At 44.6% G+C, this 18,859-nt stretch overlaps 1 protein-coding gene and 1 long non-coding RNA gene across 2 annotated transcripts in view; both read right to left on the reverse strand.

Annotated features, from left to right (window-relative positions):
• The window catches only part of tmeff1a (transmembrane protein with EGF-like and two follistatin-like domains 1a), a 102,339-nt gene extending 98,035 nt beyond the window's left edge, over window positions 1–4,304 (reverse strand). The window contains exon 1 of the mRNA XM_031735142.2: window positions 4,146–4,304. Within this exon, the coding sequence (XP_031591002.1) occupies window positions 4,146–4,293 (148 nt within the window). The 5' untranslated portion in view covers window positions 4,294–4,304. The remainder of the gene's footprint in view (window positions 1–4,145) is intronic.
• A 6,468-nt stretch (window positions 4,305–10,772) lies between these two features.
• LOC120434279 lies at window positions 10,773–11,846 on the reverse strand. Its single transcript, XR_005609030.1, has 3 exons — window positions 11,683–11,846; window positions 11,514–11,585; window positions 10,773–11,434 (listed from the first exon to the last, which is right to left on the reverse strand). It is a non-coding gene; the product is annotated as an uncharacterized LOC120434279 (long non-coding RNA).
• Between the last annotated feature and the right edge of the window lie 7,013 nt (window positions 11,847–18,859).

The raw sequence follows: 18,859 nt of genomic DNA on the forward strand, positions 1-18,859 counted from the left end.
GGGTGTGTCTTCATTGATACGCCACGAACGCAGTCCAATTCAGCTCACAGACAGGAAACACATGGATGTATGATACAGGTCCTGATACACAGGCTGAAAAGCTGCCAGGTAAACAGCTCACACATCCATCCCGTCCACTTCCTTTGCCCAAATTTCCTCTAACTTAAAGTAACTGGAAACGACGGCAGCAAATGGAAACCAAACTCCAAGCTTCACGTCGCCCCCTCAGCAGCAGATGGCTGGTGTCACAAATGCTTTTCCACATCTTATATTTTACACTTCAGTACCAGAGAATATTGGTTTGCTATGAATGCTTGATGTTTCTCCAGGGCTGCATTTTCCCTTCAAACCCTGCGGCAGGCTGCTTCCAACAAAGTGCCAAAAGCCATTTTGTTCCGTCTCTCCCGAGACGGTGAAAGCTCGTCGTTTATTCTGTTTTTCAGACGAACACCAGTTCTGAAAGAAACGCAGTCAATTATTATCTGGTATCAAGACTCAGTCCTGTGCCACGCGCTTATTGTTATGCATGGAGCGCTGACTGTGTGAATTAGGCTTTCCGTGCTAAAAATCAAGGTATTTGGTTTGTTTAGTGACTCGGAACATTTTCATTTGCCTCTGCAGAACGTGGCATTATGTTCTGATGAGGATCGCGGCGCTCGTCTGCGAGGAAAACGCTCCATTTCTTAATGCAAACAGCGCGAGTGGCCCGAGCAGAAGCAATTCAGAGGTTCATTAATAAAACATGAGTGAGGCGGGTTATTCCAGAGTGACAGCTAACACTCATTTACATGACTGCTGCTCTTTTCCTTTAAATATTTCATAAAAGAAGAAGAACAGAATAACGGTGCAATGAATGCATGAATATTAGATATTGATGCAGCAGGATGCAAACACGATCGCAAATTGCATCGACTAAAATCCCTGTCAGGGTGCATTACACTAAGAGTAAGTGATAGGCTTACAGAAGCTCGGTGCTCGCTCACCGCAGAGGTCACGAGGAGGGTGTTTGTAGGGATGCTGGACGTGAGGTGCAGCTCATTGTTTTATTATATGACAGAGCACGCTGTGGTGCTTTTAAAGGGAAAATACCAATATTTTCACTTTCCTCATAAATGTTTCCAATACTGCATTCAAACTAGTTTTTTCATAAACAGTTTTAGTCTATATATAATCAACAGTTAATTAGTTGTATAACAGCTAATTAATTTCCATGATGAAAACAATCTGGAGGCGGAGGCACAGTCATTAGCAGCACATTTAAAGCTTTAATATTTAAATTTTCTTGACTATAAAACATTCCATGCCTGGTTCAGGCTCCTTGTAAAAGCAGAAGCTTACAGTCAACTCTTTCTCACTGGTATTTTTTATCAATGACTCTTTTTACTTGAAAAACAACCATTAACAAACCACGGATACCCCGCACGCCGACAAAAGAGCCCAAAAAGCCGATCCTCCCAGTTTGAACCTGAATAAAATCAACAGTAGCGCAGTCACGAGTCAGCGTTCTGCTGCTAGTCTGCTGTTAGCTGGTTTGCACAGCTTGTTCTCACACTCCATGTGTGAACAACCACCGGCCAAAACAGCGATACATAAATGAGACTGTCCAGGGTTCCTACAGCCACCAGAGATTTCAGAGTTTTTAAGGTGTTTTTCAAAAGATCTGCATGAACTTTAAGTCCAACTATCCAACAAACCAGGAGACATCAGCCTCCTGGTTCTTGTACTCTGTGCCGAGCTCATTAAAACAAATGTTTCCTCACCTGCATCCACAAAGGGAAACGTGTAGGAGCTGCCTCATCGTACGCGTCGCAAACACTTCCTGCACAAAGTAATTTCACAGAGTTCACTTGTCCTCTTGTCTTTGACAGTCAGACAACTTGGCTTTAAAAAGTATGCATGTTGTTTCCTCTGTTAGCCTAGCTTGTGTGATATTAATGCCCATCAGTAAATTACTGAAGAAAATCTATTACTGCTTGTTTTCAGAAAAAACAATGAATAAAATCGACTCCCTTCACGCCTGAAAGACTGACCGAAGACTTTTAAATACCAATTATTTCCATATTTTCAGATTAATTAATTTAATACATTTTAAGACTCTTTAAGGACCTGCAGGAACGCTGCTAATCGTTTACTGTAAGTCATGTAAGCTGTGCAGCGACTGAGAGACCAGCGTGGATTCTCTACATCTTAGTAGTTTAGTGTGATGCTGAGATACATTTGCTAACGTGTGCTAGTTCCTGCTGGCAACTCGGCAAAAATGGAGAAGCCAGAAATGAAGGAGGAAGAGGAGGAGGAAGAGTCTGATACATGAGCTGTGAGATGTTGTTCTTCCAGTTTATAGATGTTGTTGCAAACTGATGTTCATTTCATGTTGTTTGTCAGAAATTTGCTTTAGAGATGAAAAAAAGTATTCTGTCTCCTTCTTGCTTTCAGACAACATAACTAACTGTTTTGAGATATACTGTAGAGACTTTTAAAACAGATGTGTGTGTGTGACGTGTTTGAAATGTGCAGAAAGTTTGGAAGATGAGCAGAAGTCTTCCTCAGAGCTTTGAGGCCTGATCACTTTAAACTTTAACATTTAGGAGTTTAGTTTCGTCTCGTTAGTGTTTCGTGATTTCGTTGTGCTTCTCTTTCCTCTCAGCTGCTTCTCCCTGGTCTGAATCTGATGGAGGTTTCTTCCTTCCCACTGTCACCGAGCACTGCAGAGGGACTCAGATATTTGGAGCCATCTCTGATATTTACCATGCAATATGAAACTGTATATTAAATGTGTCCGATGCATTAAAATTGAACTGAAGTGGGCTCACATCAGTCAGAGCTGGTACCTGACTGCAGGTCCATCCCAGGCAAACAGAAGAGTAAATCATGTGTATGTGTGAGTCAGCAGGGATTTATTAAATGAGAAAAGCAGAGATTAATTATTTGAATGTGACACAGGCCGTCTGAGAGCCTCGCTGTGTTTTCCTCCCACACATAAAGACTGAATATAAGAAATGAAGTGTGGGACACCGCGGGGGTCCACTCAGAGTGTCCCTCCACCCACCTGCTCCCCTGAAACCTGCACGCCTGCTTCCAAGTGCTCTGCTGATGTTCCTATAAATGCACTTTTAAAGCACGCTGCATTTGCAGCTTTTGCCATTTTCAATACATTACAGAAGCAAACTGTGCCAAAATTTTCAAGGTGCACTTAAAACATTTTATTTTGCATTTGACTCTTGTTTTATGTCAATATAACTGAACCTGCTTCTGTGCATGCACGAGAACAGATCAGCTGCTCGGTTTCTTCATTAACGTTGGTCTTTAGCTCTGGTTTCTTTCAGAATTTCTTTCTCTTCGTTTCACAGGTTTGTGTATGTTTTACACTGTCTTGGTGTTTGTTTGTCCATTTTTGAATATTTTGTTTGTTGTTTTTTTCCCACATTTTTAATGTTTTCATGTTTGTGAAGCCTCTGAAACTTTACATGTGCAAATAAAATCGACTCAACATTCCTGCTTCAGAAAACAGACGGACTGGGAAACAGGAGGAAACATCTTCAGTCAACAGTTTCGCCAAATTTATCAAAAGAACAGCAGCAAAATTTATTGAGACAGAGACGTCTTAAACTAAAAATGCTAAATCTAAACTCTGAGTTAAATTAAATGAAAATAAAATTATAAGTACAAAACAACAATCACCGACAAAGTGACTGCAGCGGATCATCAGAAGCCTCCACATGGATCCAGTCATGACAACATGGACCAGATATACAACTCGGATCAGCTGTGAGATCATAAACAGCTCTTTAGGAATACATGTGTGGATACTACAGCAGATTAAATTCACACCCCACAGACAAAACTGACTCCCAGCAGCAGGAATATTAACCCGACTCTTCATATTTCAGCTCGAAGCTCAAACAGGCCAACAGACACTGACATGCAGGACGATCCGGATCCAGTGAGATTCAAAGGTCACCACGGACTCGGCAGCAGCGGCTCCAACAAGTCCCCGAATCACAGAAGACGTGCCCACGGGAATATCACACATACAGACCCGCGCGCACATCTCGGCATTAGATTAGGGTTATTCTGTCAAAGCACAGAGGCTGATTTACAGCAGGAGCAGGGGGAGCAGGGGGAGGTGGAGGAGGTGGAGGTCTTACCTGTGCAGTCCTTTCCTTTGCCTTTGCACTCGCCGCTCTGAGGATAAGACCCCCGAGCCTCCAGCAGCAGAGACAGCAGGCAGGCGGACACCAGGCACCGGACGACCCCGCCGGGACGCCCGCGATGCCTCGCAGGGCCTGACAGCATCGCGAAGAAGCCGATCCGACCTGCAGACGCCGGCGGGTGCAGCGCTCGGATGTCGGTTCAGGTGGAAAGCACAGCTTAATCCCGGGTGCAGCAGGCGGAGGCTGGCTCACGCTGTGCCCCACTGACGGAGAGCGCAGAGGGGGGAAGGTGGAGGAATGTGCGGGTAAAGCTCGCCGGATCCGCGTTCAGGAAGTCTGGGAGGCGGTCCGGTTCGTCCGGGCAGGGAGCATCCTCCCCCTGCGTCCGCGCCTCTATGTTCAGGCAGACCGAGCTGCACCGGCTGGATCCGGCTATCTGTCTCGCGCCGCACACGAAATGATCCCGCGCGTCGTGGATCCGTCACGGAGCTCAGCGGGGCGCTCCGGCTCACAGACGCGCTGCAACCACAACAAAGAGATCCGGACCGAGCGCAGGGAGGACGGGCGGGCTGGTCACGTGATGGGACGCAACGCTCCCCTCCACCTCCACGCCCCTGACGCACGCGCGCGCGCACGCACACCTTGAGCTGCAGAAGGCTGCAGTGAAAGAAGCTCCGGCAGGTCGCGGAGCTGAACGCGTCAGCCCACATCCACGGCCGGAAGCACGTGCGACACCGAACGTTTTGTTCAGTATCGTTAACGATGCAAGAAGAAGCACGTGACACTTTAGAAGGAAGCGTGTCCACTCAGGACGTGGAACCGTTCCAGTGGAGGCTGTTGTTCCACCAGCAGCTGCTCGGAATCCGGTTCAGACAGTTTTCACATTTTTCTATTAAGAAGTCCCGGGAGAAAGGCGGGAACGATCTCACGGGAACGAGCTGCTAAACTCTTCTGAAACCAAACAGTCACGTGATTAATAATCAGCACGAGTCACGATGAAAATGATTATCAGTCCCGCTTCATGTGTCACGTCTTTGCTTATAAACAGACTGAGATTCATGAAGAGTCTGTGCATTAAATAAAGAAATGACCTCTGTGACTGTTATTGCACCTACATGATCATCAGTCCTTTGTGGACACTTGAAACTCTGTTTTAGAGCTACTGTTGAATTTTCTGCTCCCCTCTGATCTCTTAAAAACAACACTTTAATGTCACTGAGACTTTGCCAGAAACTGATCACAGCTTCTACTTTCTGACAAAAACATTCTTTGTGGCTCGACATGACTTCATGTCATTGATGGGAGAAATGTTTGGCACCTGTTTCACAGATTATAGGCCAACAAGTCATTTACAACAGTTTAAATATGGGCAAGGTTCAAATCTGGCTGGCCCACTGATCAATAAGAAATCATTTCATACAGGATGATGTATTTTTAAGTTGATTCTGTTCATCCGGACGTCCCCTCACTCATCCAAGTGACTTCAAGTGACTTTGGGTATTTGGGGCTTTCCTAACCTGCATGATTGAGCATCAAGACATCTTTTAAAGTGCTCTCAAACTAAGGATCCGTTTCACACCGCACAAAGTCCAAAGACTGTTTTACTCAAAAATTGTCATATTGGTGCTGAAACTGGAAAACAGTTTAGTTCCACAGGCAGGCTGGTTCTAAAAACCAGTCGGTCCCCACAGTGACTGAGTCAGTATCGTTGCTGTGACTTGAATAAACAACACTGCCTGGTTTTCTTCACCTGAACTGATTCACCAAAACCTAAACCCCAGTCGGGAAACACGACCGTGGTTATCAGCACTCACCGCTTTAGACTCTGAGCATGCTCATTAAAAATGGGCGTTTCATGCCTCACATGACTCCAATCAGAAATCTTGTCAGATGACAATGATTCATTTCAGCGAGCTGTTTTAACACTGAGCGGGTTTCACATTAGAGCTCTGAAACTTTACACTGGACACCTGACAGGTTTCTGTCCCACAGTCTGACGAAGCAGACGGAGATGGCTTCAGTTTGTCTGCAGATCAAAGTGAATGATCTGTGTTCTAGTTTCCAGTGCGGTAAAACAGACTCAGCAGCCGATTAGAGTCAAAAATAAAAACATGCATCATCAGGTTAAAACAGGCATATTCCAGTGACGGTGAGATGCACAGTCTGTATCTGTGACTTCGTTTGATGGTTTTAGTAGCCTTAACAACTTTAACTGAAATTCAAATATTTTATTAGTCACTCAGTTCTAATTAACAGGAAGTCTGTTTATGCTAACCAGGACAGCGATCATTAACTTGGCAGTCCACCTCTCGTCTCACTGCTGGCTCCAAACACCAACACAGCAAAAACATTGACACTGAGCTTAAAAACAAAGCAGTGAGCGATGGAGGCGACATCTGTCCAACCTGACATCTGTTTTCATGGTTTTATTGTTTTAGTTTATACTGTATGTGCGCTTTTATTGTTTTGGAAACGACAAATTGGAGGTGACAGAGTTGAACATGTTGAAAGATTCATTTGGAGCAATCAGAATAAATGAAACATCAGAGGTGGAGCTCAGGTGGAGCGGTGTGGAGACATAGAGAGGCAGGTGACATGGTTTGGGCAGAGGAGGGATTGTGGATATATTGGATGACGGATGTTGAAAATGGAGCTGCCAGGCTGGCAGGAAGCTCACAGAGGAGATTCATGGATTAGCACTGGTGTGACAGAGGTGGATGTAAAGGGCGGGGTGAGGTGGAGGCAGAGGATCTGCTGTGGCGACCCCTAAAGGAAGCAGCTGAAAAGAGAAGAAGAAGAGGATTTTGATTTGGTTGTTTCCTGTGACTCAGGAGATCCAGGCTTCCCTGTTTCAGTTAACAAAGGTAAACATCAGCATGAGGTTGTCTGACTGTGTTCAGTGCTTTCAGGTTTCTGCAGCTGTGTTTTCTTTTACCCGTCGTGGTTTTTGTTTTTACGGTGTGGTGTCAGTATTTCATAAAGGATCTGAATGCTTCCTGAAGTGTGCGCAGCAGAAACCACACGTTGTCTCAGGAGACGTCAGCCAGCATCATGAGTCTCTGTCCTCTACAAACGTGACTGTGATGATGATGCGGTCGTCTGATGTTAGGCTTGAATGTCAGTGAAGCAAACAGCAGATGTGACATTTTGAACCTGAACCAGATCCGTCCTGTTGTTCTGATGGCCGACTTTCCTCCTGATCGGAGCTGTGCGGTCACTCCAGACGTCTGCGGGGAAACTGAATGACAGGTTTTTGCGTCCACTATCTGAAGCTGCCATCTTTAAAGCATCTAAACAACATCTGACTGATACTTCCTCTTGATGGCGTTGTGTAGGAAGGTTCCAGCCCTGCTCACACATTTCATCACCTCTGTGTCACCATGTGAGCGAAACCTGAGCTGGTTGTATAAACAGGCCCAAACACGAGTCATTAAACCCTCCTCGCTGACTGGATTAATATTTACACTGCACATATTGGCCCGCGGCTCCATTTTGGCCTCCGCTGGCGCTCCACCAAGGTGGACTAGTAGACCTATTTGGCACGCTGCCTTTCATCCTGCTGCTATCGTTTTGTCGTCTCTCCATCACGCGTACATTTTTCTGACGTGGAGGCAGGAGCAGCAGCAGCAGCAGAGGAGTCTTCAGCGGCACCGTTGGACATGGTCGGTTCCACGCCGGCAGCTGTAACAGCTCTCCCGGGCGCTATCACCGCCTGCCAGACGGCAGAGTGGAACGAGCCTGTTCTAAATCACTCACAGCTCTGCTGATTAGCTTCCCGGACGAGGTTAAAGACTTTTCAGAAGCTGTGAAAGGACAGACCAGAGCTGAGATAAAGAAGTCTTCCCTGATTTATTTCACGTCACGCTGACACTGAGCCAACGCTGGCAGAAACTGACACCCGGACTAATGTCCGCCTGCTCAAAATCCCATACAGACCTCGTCTCATATTAATGACTCCTGAGCAAGGCACTTAACCTCGGTGGCCCAGCAGGTGAATGTCTAGCAGTGAAGGTGGTTTACTGCCAGAGCTGCTCTGAGGTTTAGAGAAAAACACAGAAAATTGTTGTTGCATGTGTTCATGTCTTTGTGGGCACCAAAATCCACGTCCCTACAAGTGTGAAGGCATTTTTCAGACTCAAAATGTGGTTTTAGTGACAGGGTTACAGCTGGGTTATGTTCAGGGTCAGGGTTAGGGTCAGGGTCAGGGTCAGGGGAAAGCATTATGTCAATCAGATGTCCCCACAAGATATGAATTACCAGCGTGTGTGTGTGTGTGTGTGGTTTACACTGTTTTAACACTTCCATGTTTCACGTGCCACTTCACAGCAGCATCTGTCTCCAGGCGTTTTGTATCAGCTCGTTAAGTGATGAATCAGCTCAGCCTCCACTCCAAGTGTTTCTGGCTTTAGATCAGTCACAGCGCTTTTTTTAACACATGCATGACCCCCAAAGTTTTTCTTGGATTTTCAAGATTTTCAGAAAATGTGACCTCTGACCTTGAACTCATGTGATATTTTTAGGACGTGTTTTATGTCCAGTTCATGCGGAAACCAAAAATATCAATACTTTCATCCTGATGGTAACATGTACGAGCCCCATCCTCGTTTCTGCTGTTCCTTTATAACAACCAAATGCAGAGGACAGGCTCACACTTAAACAGAACAAAAACCTGACGACATGTTCAAACTTCTGCACAGTTTCACTCCCAGCTGCACACGCTGCAGAGGAGTTATTGCACAATCTGCTCTTTTAACAGGAGCTTCACGAACAACTTCAGAGGGAAAAGTTCACAAGCTTGTGAGATTCATTAGTGTGGTTTGTGCGTTTGTTCCTAAAACCTGATTCCTGGTTCTGCTTTCAATTGTTGGTTTTCGACTTTATTCAGGCTGATGGTTTTGGAGACATCTGCCACGTGTTAAAAATAAAACTTCAGCTAACAGACTGTGTAACACAAACAGGTGGCTTGATAATTAGAAAGACGCTCTGCTCTGTATTCTAGAGACAGTAGGTGAAAAACTAATGGAAGTGCTGTTTTGTGACTCGCTCTCTGAAGGTTTTGTCTTAATTTCTCTCTAAGCTTCTTCAGCTTTGGTCGCCTGTTTGGGGTTTAAACTGAAGCTTGGCCGTCGTCAGATTATTCCTCCCACCATATGTTCCCATCCCACCGCAGAGATTTACAGCCTACCTGGTGCTCACTACATATTCAGCTGATTTTACAGCTTGGAAACTGCAGAGAAAAACAGTAACTCGCCAAGCAAACATATTCAAGAAGAAATAAAGTTTAGAATATAAAATGAAGACTAAATTTTTAAAGCACAATCTCTAAAAACAGATTTTTACATGTAAATATAGAATTTCCAAATCTAGAGACAAAATCTTGATTTCCATTTTTAGTGAAGTTACGTCTGGCATCATGTCTAACTTTGGTGTCCAAATATTCCTCCAGTCCCTGAAATCAAACAGCCGAGACTTAAAAATGGTCCAAACTCCTTCAGCTCTAATAAAACGAGCAGTGTCTGTTCATCCAGCTGTTACAATAAAACCTGCACATAAATGAAGAAAGAAAACTAAACAGCAGCCAAGTTTGTAGAGTTACTGAAGTCGAGTTAGTTGACTTATAATAATGTGTGACTGGGTTTATCTGAACACACCAGCACAGGGAAGATGGTGCTGGTGAAGTTCCTGTTGGGCAGAGACAAACAGCGAGGAAGACGATGCCGTAAATGTATCAAACTTCAGTCTGAGGTTGGTCACTAACATGTTGTCCTGATCCTGAGCTTAACGTCCACGCAGAAATCTTAGTCAGCCCAAAGTGATTCTCCTCAAGTGTTTAGTGTCTGTGTGCTGCAGTCATTAAAAAAGCTCCGTCTCACCTTTAAAACACAAGAAGCTCATCCAGCAAAGGAAACACCTGGAAACACGGTTGATGCGCCAGCGCTGCTCGCACAAGTGGACAGTCACTTTGGGCAGGTTGATACCAGGAAAAAAGCTCATGCGACAAGCAAACAAAAGATTTCTTCAACAAAAATGTATTTGCAGAGGACTCTGTTATCCCCTAACAGGGATTTAACTCAAAAAATCGAGCTCCATTCGTAAACAGTGACCGAGGAAGTCTTGAAACAGATATTCAGGCTGAGCAGAGTCAGGTGTATTCCAGCATCAGTAAAACACATCCGTCGTTAAGATGTATCCACGCTGGTCCTTAATTACACTCTCAAAGAATATTTGCTGATAAAAAATAAAGTCGTGATTTCAAAAATCACATTTCAAAGGGCTTCCACGTTACATTTTAGGCACTAAAACAACTTTCTTTAAACTCTGCTGCTTCGTAACGATTAGACTTACTCTGAAAAATGATGACTTTGGATTGACACTCTGAATCTGCTGCCAAAAGACAACTTCTGTGAAAAAATTGCATAAAATTGTATTCATTGTGGTGTATATATAAAATTGAATTGAATACCACAAATACGGCTAAAAGATGTTTCAGAGAAAACGTGAGCAAAGTGATGAAAGGCTTTTATTTGTTCTGTTCCAACCTGATACTCAATAAAAAATTCAGTAACTTGGGAACAGCAGCGACATGAATACAGTGCAGTGACTCTGTCACCGCACCGATGTGGAAGCTTTACATCATGGTGACCTTTTGTGTGCAAAAAGGTCAAAATCCCGAGAAGAAGAAGAAGAAGCCGTTTCTGCCAGTTTAATGTGGACGTTTTCCAGGCCTCATCCACGGCCACCGTTTCCAACTCGGCTCCACTCCCGCTGCTCCCATTCGACTGTTCTTGCTGTGGTAACAGACAAAATCCTCACAGCACCCCCTCAGAAACATGTGCTGTTTGCTGCTGACTCAAGTCACAGTCTGTGAGATTTTCAGCTTCAGAACAAAGACAAAAAAACACGAACAAGCACAGAAAGTGGGGAAACGAAGACTCTGAGGAAAAACAGGTGGATTTGTGTGATTTGTGTCATCTTACATACGCAAACAGACATTTAACAAAGTGACATTTTGCTGAATTTGATGCCAAGTTAAGCACCTTTTTCTTCATTTTGAATCTGAACTCTGAAACACAAAAACACATTATTTTTCTGCATTTGAAGGACGTCACGGGGGAAATATGTGCACAATCTTTGCTGAAATATCCTGAAGTATTTCTGCTGATAAAAAGTCTCTTCTGCACATTTTTAAACTTTAATTTGTTGGCTCGGTTGGTGGGCCGCCTGCCTGCTGTAACAGTGTAAATGGGAGGGGCGGATGGGATGGTTTGTGTGGATTGCGGGGCCTAAATGGAAAGAGAAGGATGGCAAATCAGCAATGCTAATTCGATTAAGTTCCATGATAGTTATCTCTAATTGGCTTACTGCGTTTGTTGTGGATTGGCAGACACTTGGAGTCTGTTGTCTCGCTGTGGCATCGCTGTAATCGATGCCTGGCTGTAAGATAACATTAAAGCAGAAAACGCTCGAATCTGGGAAAATTAGCAATGCAACAAGTTCTGCAATTAAACATTTCACTGCGAGAAATATCAACCTGTGGAAGAATTAAAAGTTTAGGGAGAGCAGATCCCCCCTGGATGATTAGAAACCTGCACCTGAGGGGAACCCGGCTGTTTTGGGGGTTTTAGCTCTGATCCTGATCATAGCGTGCAGACTCTAATTTCCTCCGCCATCTGTAGCTCCAGCTCGTCTACAGGGGAGGCGCGACCCCCTCTGCTGCAGATAACGGGGAGGGGGGGAGGATAATCCAAACCATCCTGCAGGGCCGGAGAGGGGAGGGTGGGGTCGGGGTATAGAGTTTAACCCTTTGCTAATCGCCACACAACCCTTCGAGTGCAGGAACAAAGTCTCAACGAGCCATTTAATCTCAGCCACCGTCTGACGTGCTGTTTCTGCTCCGCCGGCCTGAATTAGATAAGCGAGAAACAAAATGGATCGACCGTCTTTCTGTGACCTAAACCGAGAGCTGCTGGTTGCATTTGCGAGAGTCTAAATGGAACCAGTCCACAGATGTGATGTCTCCACCCCTCCGCCCACTACCCCTCATTACAAACACCACTCAGGATGTCAGTGTCGACACATCAGGGACAGTAATCAGTGCTTTCACATTAATACATGTGAAAGGTGATTTTTGTAGTTTGTAGATCATGACTTCTGATTTTAGAGCAGAGACAGAGATCCCAGCGTCTAAAGCAGAAGGGTTTTTGGGTTTTTACCGTATATACCCAGTAATTTAATAAAGTCCAAACAATTACACTCAGCTGTAAGTATAATGACAATCTCATTAGTGCACTGATTTGTGAAATTATTGCAAAAGAGGCATTAAAAGGATGATCGGGTTGTTCCAGCGATTACTTTGAAGACAACTGGACTTTTGCTCAGGTTCATGAAGACAGTCGTGGCTCATTGGAGCCGCTTCTCCTAATATAAGAGCTAATGGGGGGGTTGCAGGTATTTAACCTCTAGTCTTCACGGAGGTCGTCCTGAGAGTTGTGGACCCAGGCAGAACAGCGCTGTCGTCCCTTATGTGGCAGGATTGTTGGTGAAACTTTCTCCCTGCGTAACTTCCTGGTGCACTTGAGACCCAGCATCACCTTCAGACCTAAACAGGCTCATCCCAAAGGTCATGTGAGCGCCCTGCAGACTCACGCCACAGCAGCTCATCAGGACTCAGCTGAGGAAACTATGAGAAGTCAGACGTTTGAGGAGCTCATTTATGTCCACCTGTAATAACCATCTTTGACGAGGCAGGGGCTCCGATGAGTGAACCAAAGTCACACTTTGACCCACGGCAGCCTGAATAACCCACCTGACTGCAGGATCATCTCAGGACCACCTCCAATGTGAAGACCCCACCCGAGGTTTAAATACCCGGGACTCCTCGTTAGCTTTTAGAACTAAAGACGCCTCAGAGATGAGAGAAGAAATGATAAAATGACTGTTATATTGTATATTTTAATTTAATGATGACATATGCTGAGTGTTGTGTCTCCTGAAAACGTTGCAAATGCAAACATGTGTTCTTATGTTCTTATGTGAAGAGCTCACAGCCCGATTCTCAGTGCAGCTGCACAGATTTGTAACGGGACACCCGCCCTGCAGAGCTGTCCTCCTCCTCGCATTGAGCTTCAGAGGAGGAAAGTAACCCAAGATTCATCTTCCTGCGCAGCGGTGCCTGATTTTACATAATTAATGACTGCCATAACGTTTTAATAAGCTGACCCTGTCCTCTCCTCAAAGACTCTATACAAAGCCCATAAACGGGGTAAGTTCATAAAATCTAATCGTCTTAAAGCCACGACTGACACATTATATATCAGCTTTATGTGGCAGTCGTGTCATTTTTTAAAAATAAGTCATTAGATAAAGTGATTTACGAGGCTTTGGGAAAGGAAGTTCATTGAAAAGAGATGAAACTGTTGAAGTTTTTCTCTCGCCACATTTCTCCCGGTAACAGTTTTTCTTCCATTAATCTGACGTCTGCAGCTGCTTTATAAATTCAGATTGCACTTTGGACGTGAGATTAATCGTAATGAGGCGGCGTCCGCTAAACGTCCATTATTCACAGCACAAGTTAAGAGGCCTTCATGTCAAACTTCATTTTGTCAGTCTGGTCGCCATGTTTATTTACAACCTGCATGTCATAAAAATGTTTGGAGACAGAGTTGGAGAGATGGTTACATAAAGTGGACAAAGGGTGATGAGAAAGATGGAGCTGCTGTTCAGGAGGAGACCTCTGAGGATGTAGTGAAGGAGGACATGCAGAGGGCTGGTGTGGCAGAGGAGGATGCTGAGATGAGGCGGGATGGAGGCAGATGATCAGATGACACCTAAAATCAGCAGCCAAACGAAGAAGACTTCATAAAAAAAGGCAAACACAGAAGTTATTTGGTGGAAACTGAGCAGAGCGCCTCATTTCTCTGACATTACGTTCTACCCTCTGACCAGTCACAGCACAGAGCTGCCTCGTGATCCACCACATGATATAAATTACAACTCATAAAATGAATATTTAATGAATCTTTAATATTCAGAAGGTTTAATAAACACACAAATATATAATTTTCTGGTGATAATTTGCTGGTTCAGAGTGTAAAACGTTAAACCTGACCTGACTTTGTGTGTAAACTTTACGTGTCACAGCAGAGATGACTTATTGATTTTTCCTTGTGGTCCTCATGGAAAACTTAAAGATGTAAAACAGAGATGTTCTTCTATCTTTAACGTCCTCGCAGTGAGATGGTCCTCTGTAAATCTTTGAGGAAAAACCCGACCCCCCCAACAGGAACGTCAGAGCGAACCGAGCCCGCCCCGGGACTTTGATTCAGATAATTCTACATCAGGTCGGAATCGCCGGCCCCGGGCCTCGCTCCTCTTTTCCTCTCTTCAGAGCTCGAAAAGGAAATGACTTTTCCCCTCCATCTGTCACAGTGCTGCTGCGCTAATTGAAAGCTGAAAGCGTGAATCCATTCAAAAGGAGCTACATTTCCATTTTCACAAAACCTGTCCGATCACAGCGGCGGATGAACCTCGCTGCAAAAATTAAATCAGGATGAGTCACAGAGGACGTTCGGTGCGGGAGGCTCGTTTGTAACTTTGTTTCATCTATAATTAAAGGGTGAGATGATGTACAAATTAAACTTCTCTGTAAGATTCAGACTTTAATGACGCTGATTACTTTCAGCTCCTGGTGGATTGCAGGAGAGTGAAGAAAATGAGTGAACCAGCCAGATGATAATTGATTCATTCAAACTGAACGGAAAATCTCTGTGGAGTTAAATATGACACTGAGGATACAGGTGAAATGATGCTGATGATGCTGCTTCCTCAGCTCAGTCATCACTTGACGTCATGTGTTCATGCTCCAGCCCTAAAGCGAACATTTACTGGCTAACGTCAGTACGTTTTTTAAATTGCTGCAAATTATTTTATTGCAGGGTGTAATGTCTCAATAGGGTTAACTAAAGTCTGGCTTTCTGCTAACTTTAAATCAGTATGATGTTCTGCAAAACCTGCTGATAGAAACACAGTGGACCCTTTGTGCCCTGCCACCTTTATCAGACTTCAACAGCAAATATTTAGCATCATAATACAGTATGCATCAGGTAACTGATCAACAAACAAACAGCCTGTCAGTCTTTGAGCAAAGCGGCCACCTACTGCCAGCGCACATCAGCTGATACCCCAAACTCTAAATTTCATGTTGGCGAGCTGTTTAAGCTGCTTTAGCCTGCCTACTGCTGCTACTGCAAGCCACTTTGCAGCCCATCTTCATCCCAGCTTCTCTTCTTCGTGCTGTCTGACTTGATAAATATCTGTCGTTCTGTACGTTGATGCTGCTCTCATAACAGAACCATGCTGCTAACATTTAAAGTACTGCAGGTTTTAAACAAGCTGGCTGGTCCACGGGCTCTGCGGGCTGAAGACTGAAAACTCGCCTGTGACCTGCCGATACCAATTTATGATGACTCCAGTTGTCTCTCTCAGAACAACGACTGACAGCATACACACACACACACACACACACACACACACACACACACACACACACACACACACACACAAAAACTAAAACAGAAAACAGAAGAAAATATTAACCTTCACAGTTTCCCCTAAAGTGCGGTAAATCACAGGATCTTCTCTCACTGACACGAGTGAAAAAAACCTCTTTGCTACTGAAAAGAGGCACAAATAACCAAAGAAAGTGAGCTGCTGTACGCCCAGCGTTACCTGATGTATTTTACTTTACTGAACAAAAGCAGGTGCAACAGATTTAAATAGCACAACAAATAACACGTCATTGAACTTTTTTCTTTTTCATCATAATCTTCCACTGCTTTGCTCCGTTGCTCATACCGAGGCTGCTCTGGATAGCTTTGCCTTTGCACTTTACTTTGGTGAACTTTGTGTCTCCCCCCACAGTGAGGAGCTTCTACACTAATGACATTTTAGCACATGAGCATGCCAGGCCAGCTTCTAACTGGTTATATGTGAGACTGACTGAGAACACTGGAAACCAGCGATTTTGCTCCCTGGCCGGTCGATCGGTATATTTCTTATCTTCTAAAAAGAATGAAACAGACAAGCAGCTATGGCAGCAGCAATCTGGAGGTCAACTGTGACTCTTAGCAAGAAAATCCAGACTTTCATTAACACTTGTCTGCGCTGGACATCATCTTCAAACTGAGGCAGAACCAACCAGCAGAAAGGGTGAAAACACTCTTCAGGAGCTGGAAACATCTATTCCAGGAAATCCTGACCCATAAGACGAGGACGACACGCCCAGAAACACGTGGTGAAGAAGAAAGTGACATTTAAAAGCTGAATATAGCACAATCACAGGACTCTATGGGGTGAAATAAGTTAATTAGATAATAATATGAAGTAAAAAAAAAGTGCACTTCTTTTTGTTAATGTTTCTTTTACTGAGAGGTTAATATCTAAAGGCCATATTATGTGTTTGCTCTTGTTGTTTCTCTGCTGCTCATTATAAACTGTTTGGGTTTGCACCAAAAAAACACTAATTTCAGCTTCTGTGGCCTTTATAATTAGTGCCTCATTAGAAACATTTTACCAGAAATGTTCTGAATATTTTCATGAATTTATTGGTGAATCTGTGTTTGTTTTTGATTTTTCTGACGGCTGCTTTCCCATCAGCCCCTGCTCCCCCTCGCTCGGCGTACAGAGCTTTACTTTGATCATCATCCGCCTCTCTGCTCGCTCGGGCTGTCGATCTGTTAATGAAGTGGACCTACTGGAGACCCGCAGCTTTAATCCCTCGATACAGCTGGAAGCTTATCGATACTCTGGCACCGTGCTGTTTTCATATCACCCCTCCACCTCCACCTCCACCTGCAGCAGCTCTCTCTGAATCCCCCTCTTGGTGACAATCGATTTAGACGGATCAGAGAGAAGGCTTACCCCGGCAGCACTATTGATTTCACCCCCCACCCCAAGCAGGTTATGAAGTCAATTCAGTTTTGACCTATGAGAAACAAATCGCCCACAGAGTAATCACGGATCGGAGAAATAGATAAAGGAGGTAATGACATGGTTGGAGCGCTGCATCCAGGTCCAGAAAAGTGCGAGCGCTGCAGCTCGGTGATAAGGAGTCCTGAGAATACACCAGGAAGCTGCTTCGAGGAGGAACCCGACCACAGGTTTAGAAAAGTGAGTCAGGAGAACATTTTATGAATCTGTTTCTCACACGAGCAGTAAAATAAACGCTGCGCAGTCACCTGCTGAAAGACTAAATTATATAAATACAACATAATTTGAACTGAGCGACGTCTTTATTTAAGGAAATGCATCATTTATGAACTCGTCATGTTTTAGGTGAGATGTACAGATTTATGACCACAGAGCTTTGATCATGTTTGAGTGTGAGTTGTTTTCACTGTGATTTTGTTGACTATTAACTTTATTTCTTTTCATTTCTGTCTTTATGTTGTGGTTGCTCGAGTGATGCTCCCCTCGGCTCCGTCATCAGCTCCAGCGTGAGTCGCGTCTCTGTGTTTCGTATCTTTTGGTAACTTTCTGTTTTCTTTTGTGTCCTGTGTTATGTTTACTTCTCGTCTCGGGCTTCCAGTGACTCCTTCAGCTCAAAGGCAGAAACCTTTCAAACAGAAGTGACTGTTTGTTTCACCCTCAGCTCCTGATGTGATGGTAGCTGGGCAATGTGGACGTGAAGGGCTCTGTGGGACCTTCGGGAGTGGGCTGGGTGGGGGAGGAAGGCCAGGTCACAGTTTCAAAGCCGATCCTCTAATAAAACCCCTCCCTCCTTTGGGCCTGGGGACTGTTTCGTTGTGCAGTGGGGCGGCTCCCTCTTGTCTGGGGGGAAACTCAAAGCCACAGATACCAGCTCAAAAAACTGGAAAGAAAATCAATCTTTGTGTGTAAAACTAGACAAAAAGCAAAAATAGGGATGAGCTGAATGACCTTGACCTTCAGAGGAGGCATTTTTTCATCCCCTCCTGAATGGACCCTTTTAAAATGATTCGTTCTGTGTGAGTGTTTGTTTTTATTTTTGTTCCTCTTTGAAAATGCCGTGCACATCCACACCGCGCTCATCTCCATGTTTATACCACATTATTTTCTAAGTGTTCGGCTCCTGCGTCTTGTCCTGTGTCCAAACAACAGTTCAGAGGTTTTCAGTGCTTTGGGCTGTTTTTGGTCATTAAAGCATCCTTCAGTGGGAATTTCTCACACTGTGGTGTTACCACTGTTTTGGATAAAGATTTTAAACGACTGCAAACAGCAAACCGACTGCTCCAGGTAAGTTTGCTGGTAGGTTTGCTACCTCAAACAGATAATTTTCAAAGAGAGAGCGCTGACCCTGAAGGAGAAGATTTTCACTTTCCCTCATCGACAGCTGCGAGTAGCGCCTGGAAGTTTATCCTTCGTGCTCTTTGAGCTCAGTTCCTTCACTTGCTCACTCCAAGTCGAGACAAATAGATCTTGGGACCGGCCCATTTTACCCAGAATGATTTCACCTACCTTTGCCTGAAGTCGTTGAAGGTCACTGTGGGTGCCAGGTGGATGCTGTGTGTTGTGGAGGCCCTCATTGGATGATGAACCTGGTCAGTCAGGAGGAGTGCAGAGTAGAGGAGCTGCTCCTTCATATCCAAAGGAAACAGATGAGATGGTTGCCCCAGACTCCTGAGGAGGACCCAGGATGTGAGGGAGGGGTTTTATCTTCTGGCCGGCTTGAA

The sequence above is a fragment of the Oreochromis aureus genome, linkage group 18 (genome assembly GCF_013358895.1).
Source record: "Oreochromis aureus strain Israel breed Guangdong linkage group 18, ZZ_aureus, whole genome shotgun sequence".
NCBI classification, from domain to species: domain Eukaryota; kingdom Metazoa; phylum Chordata; class Actinopteri; order Cichliformes; family Cichlidae; genus Oreochromis; species Oreochromis aureus.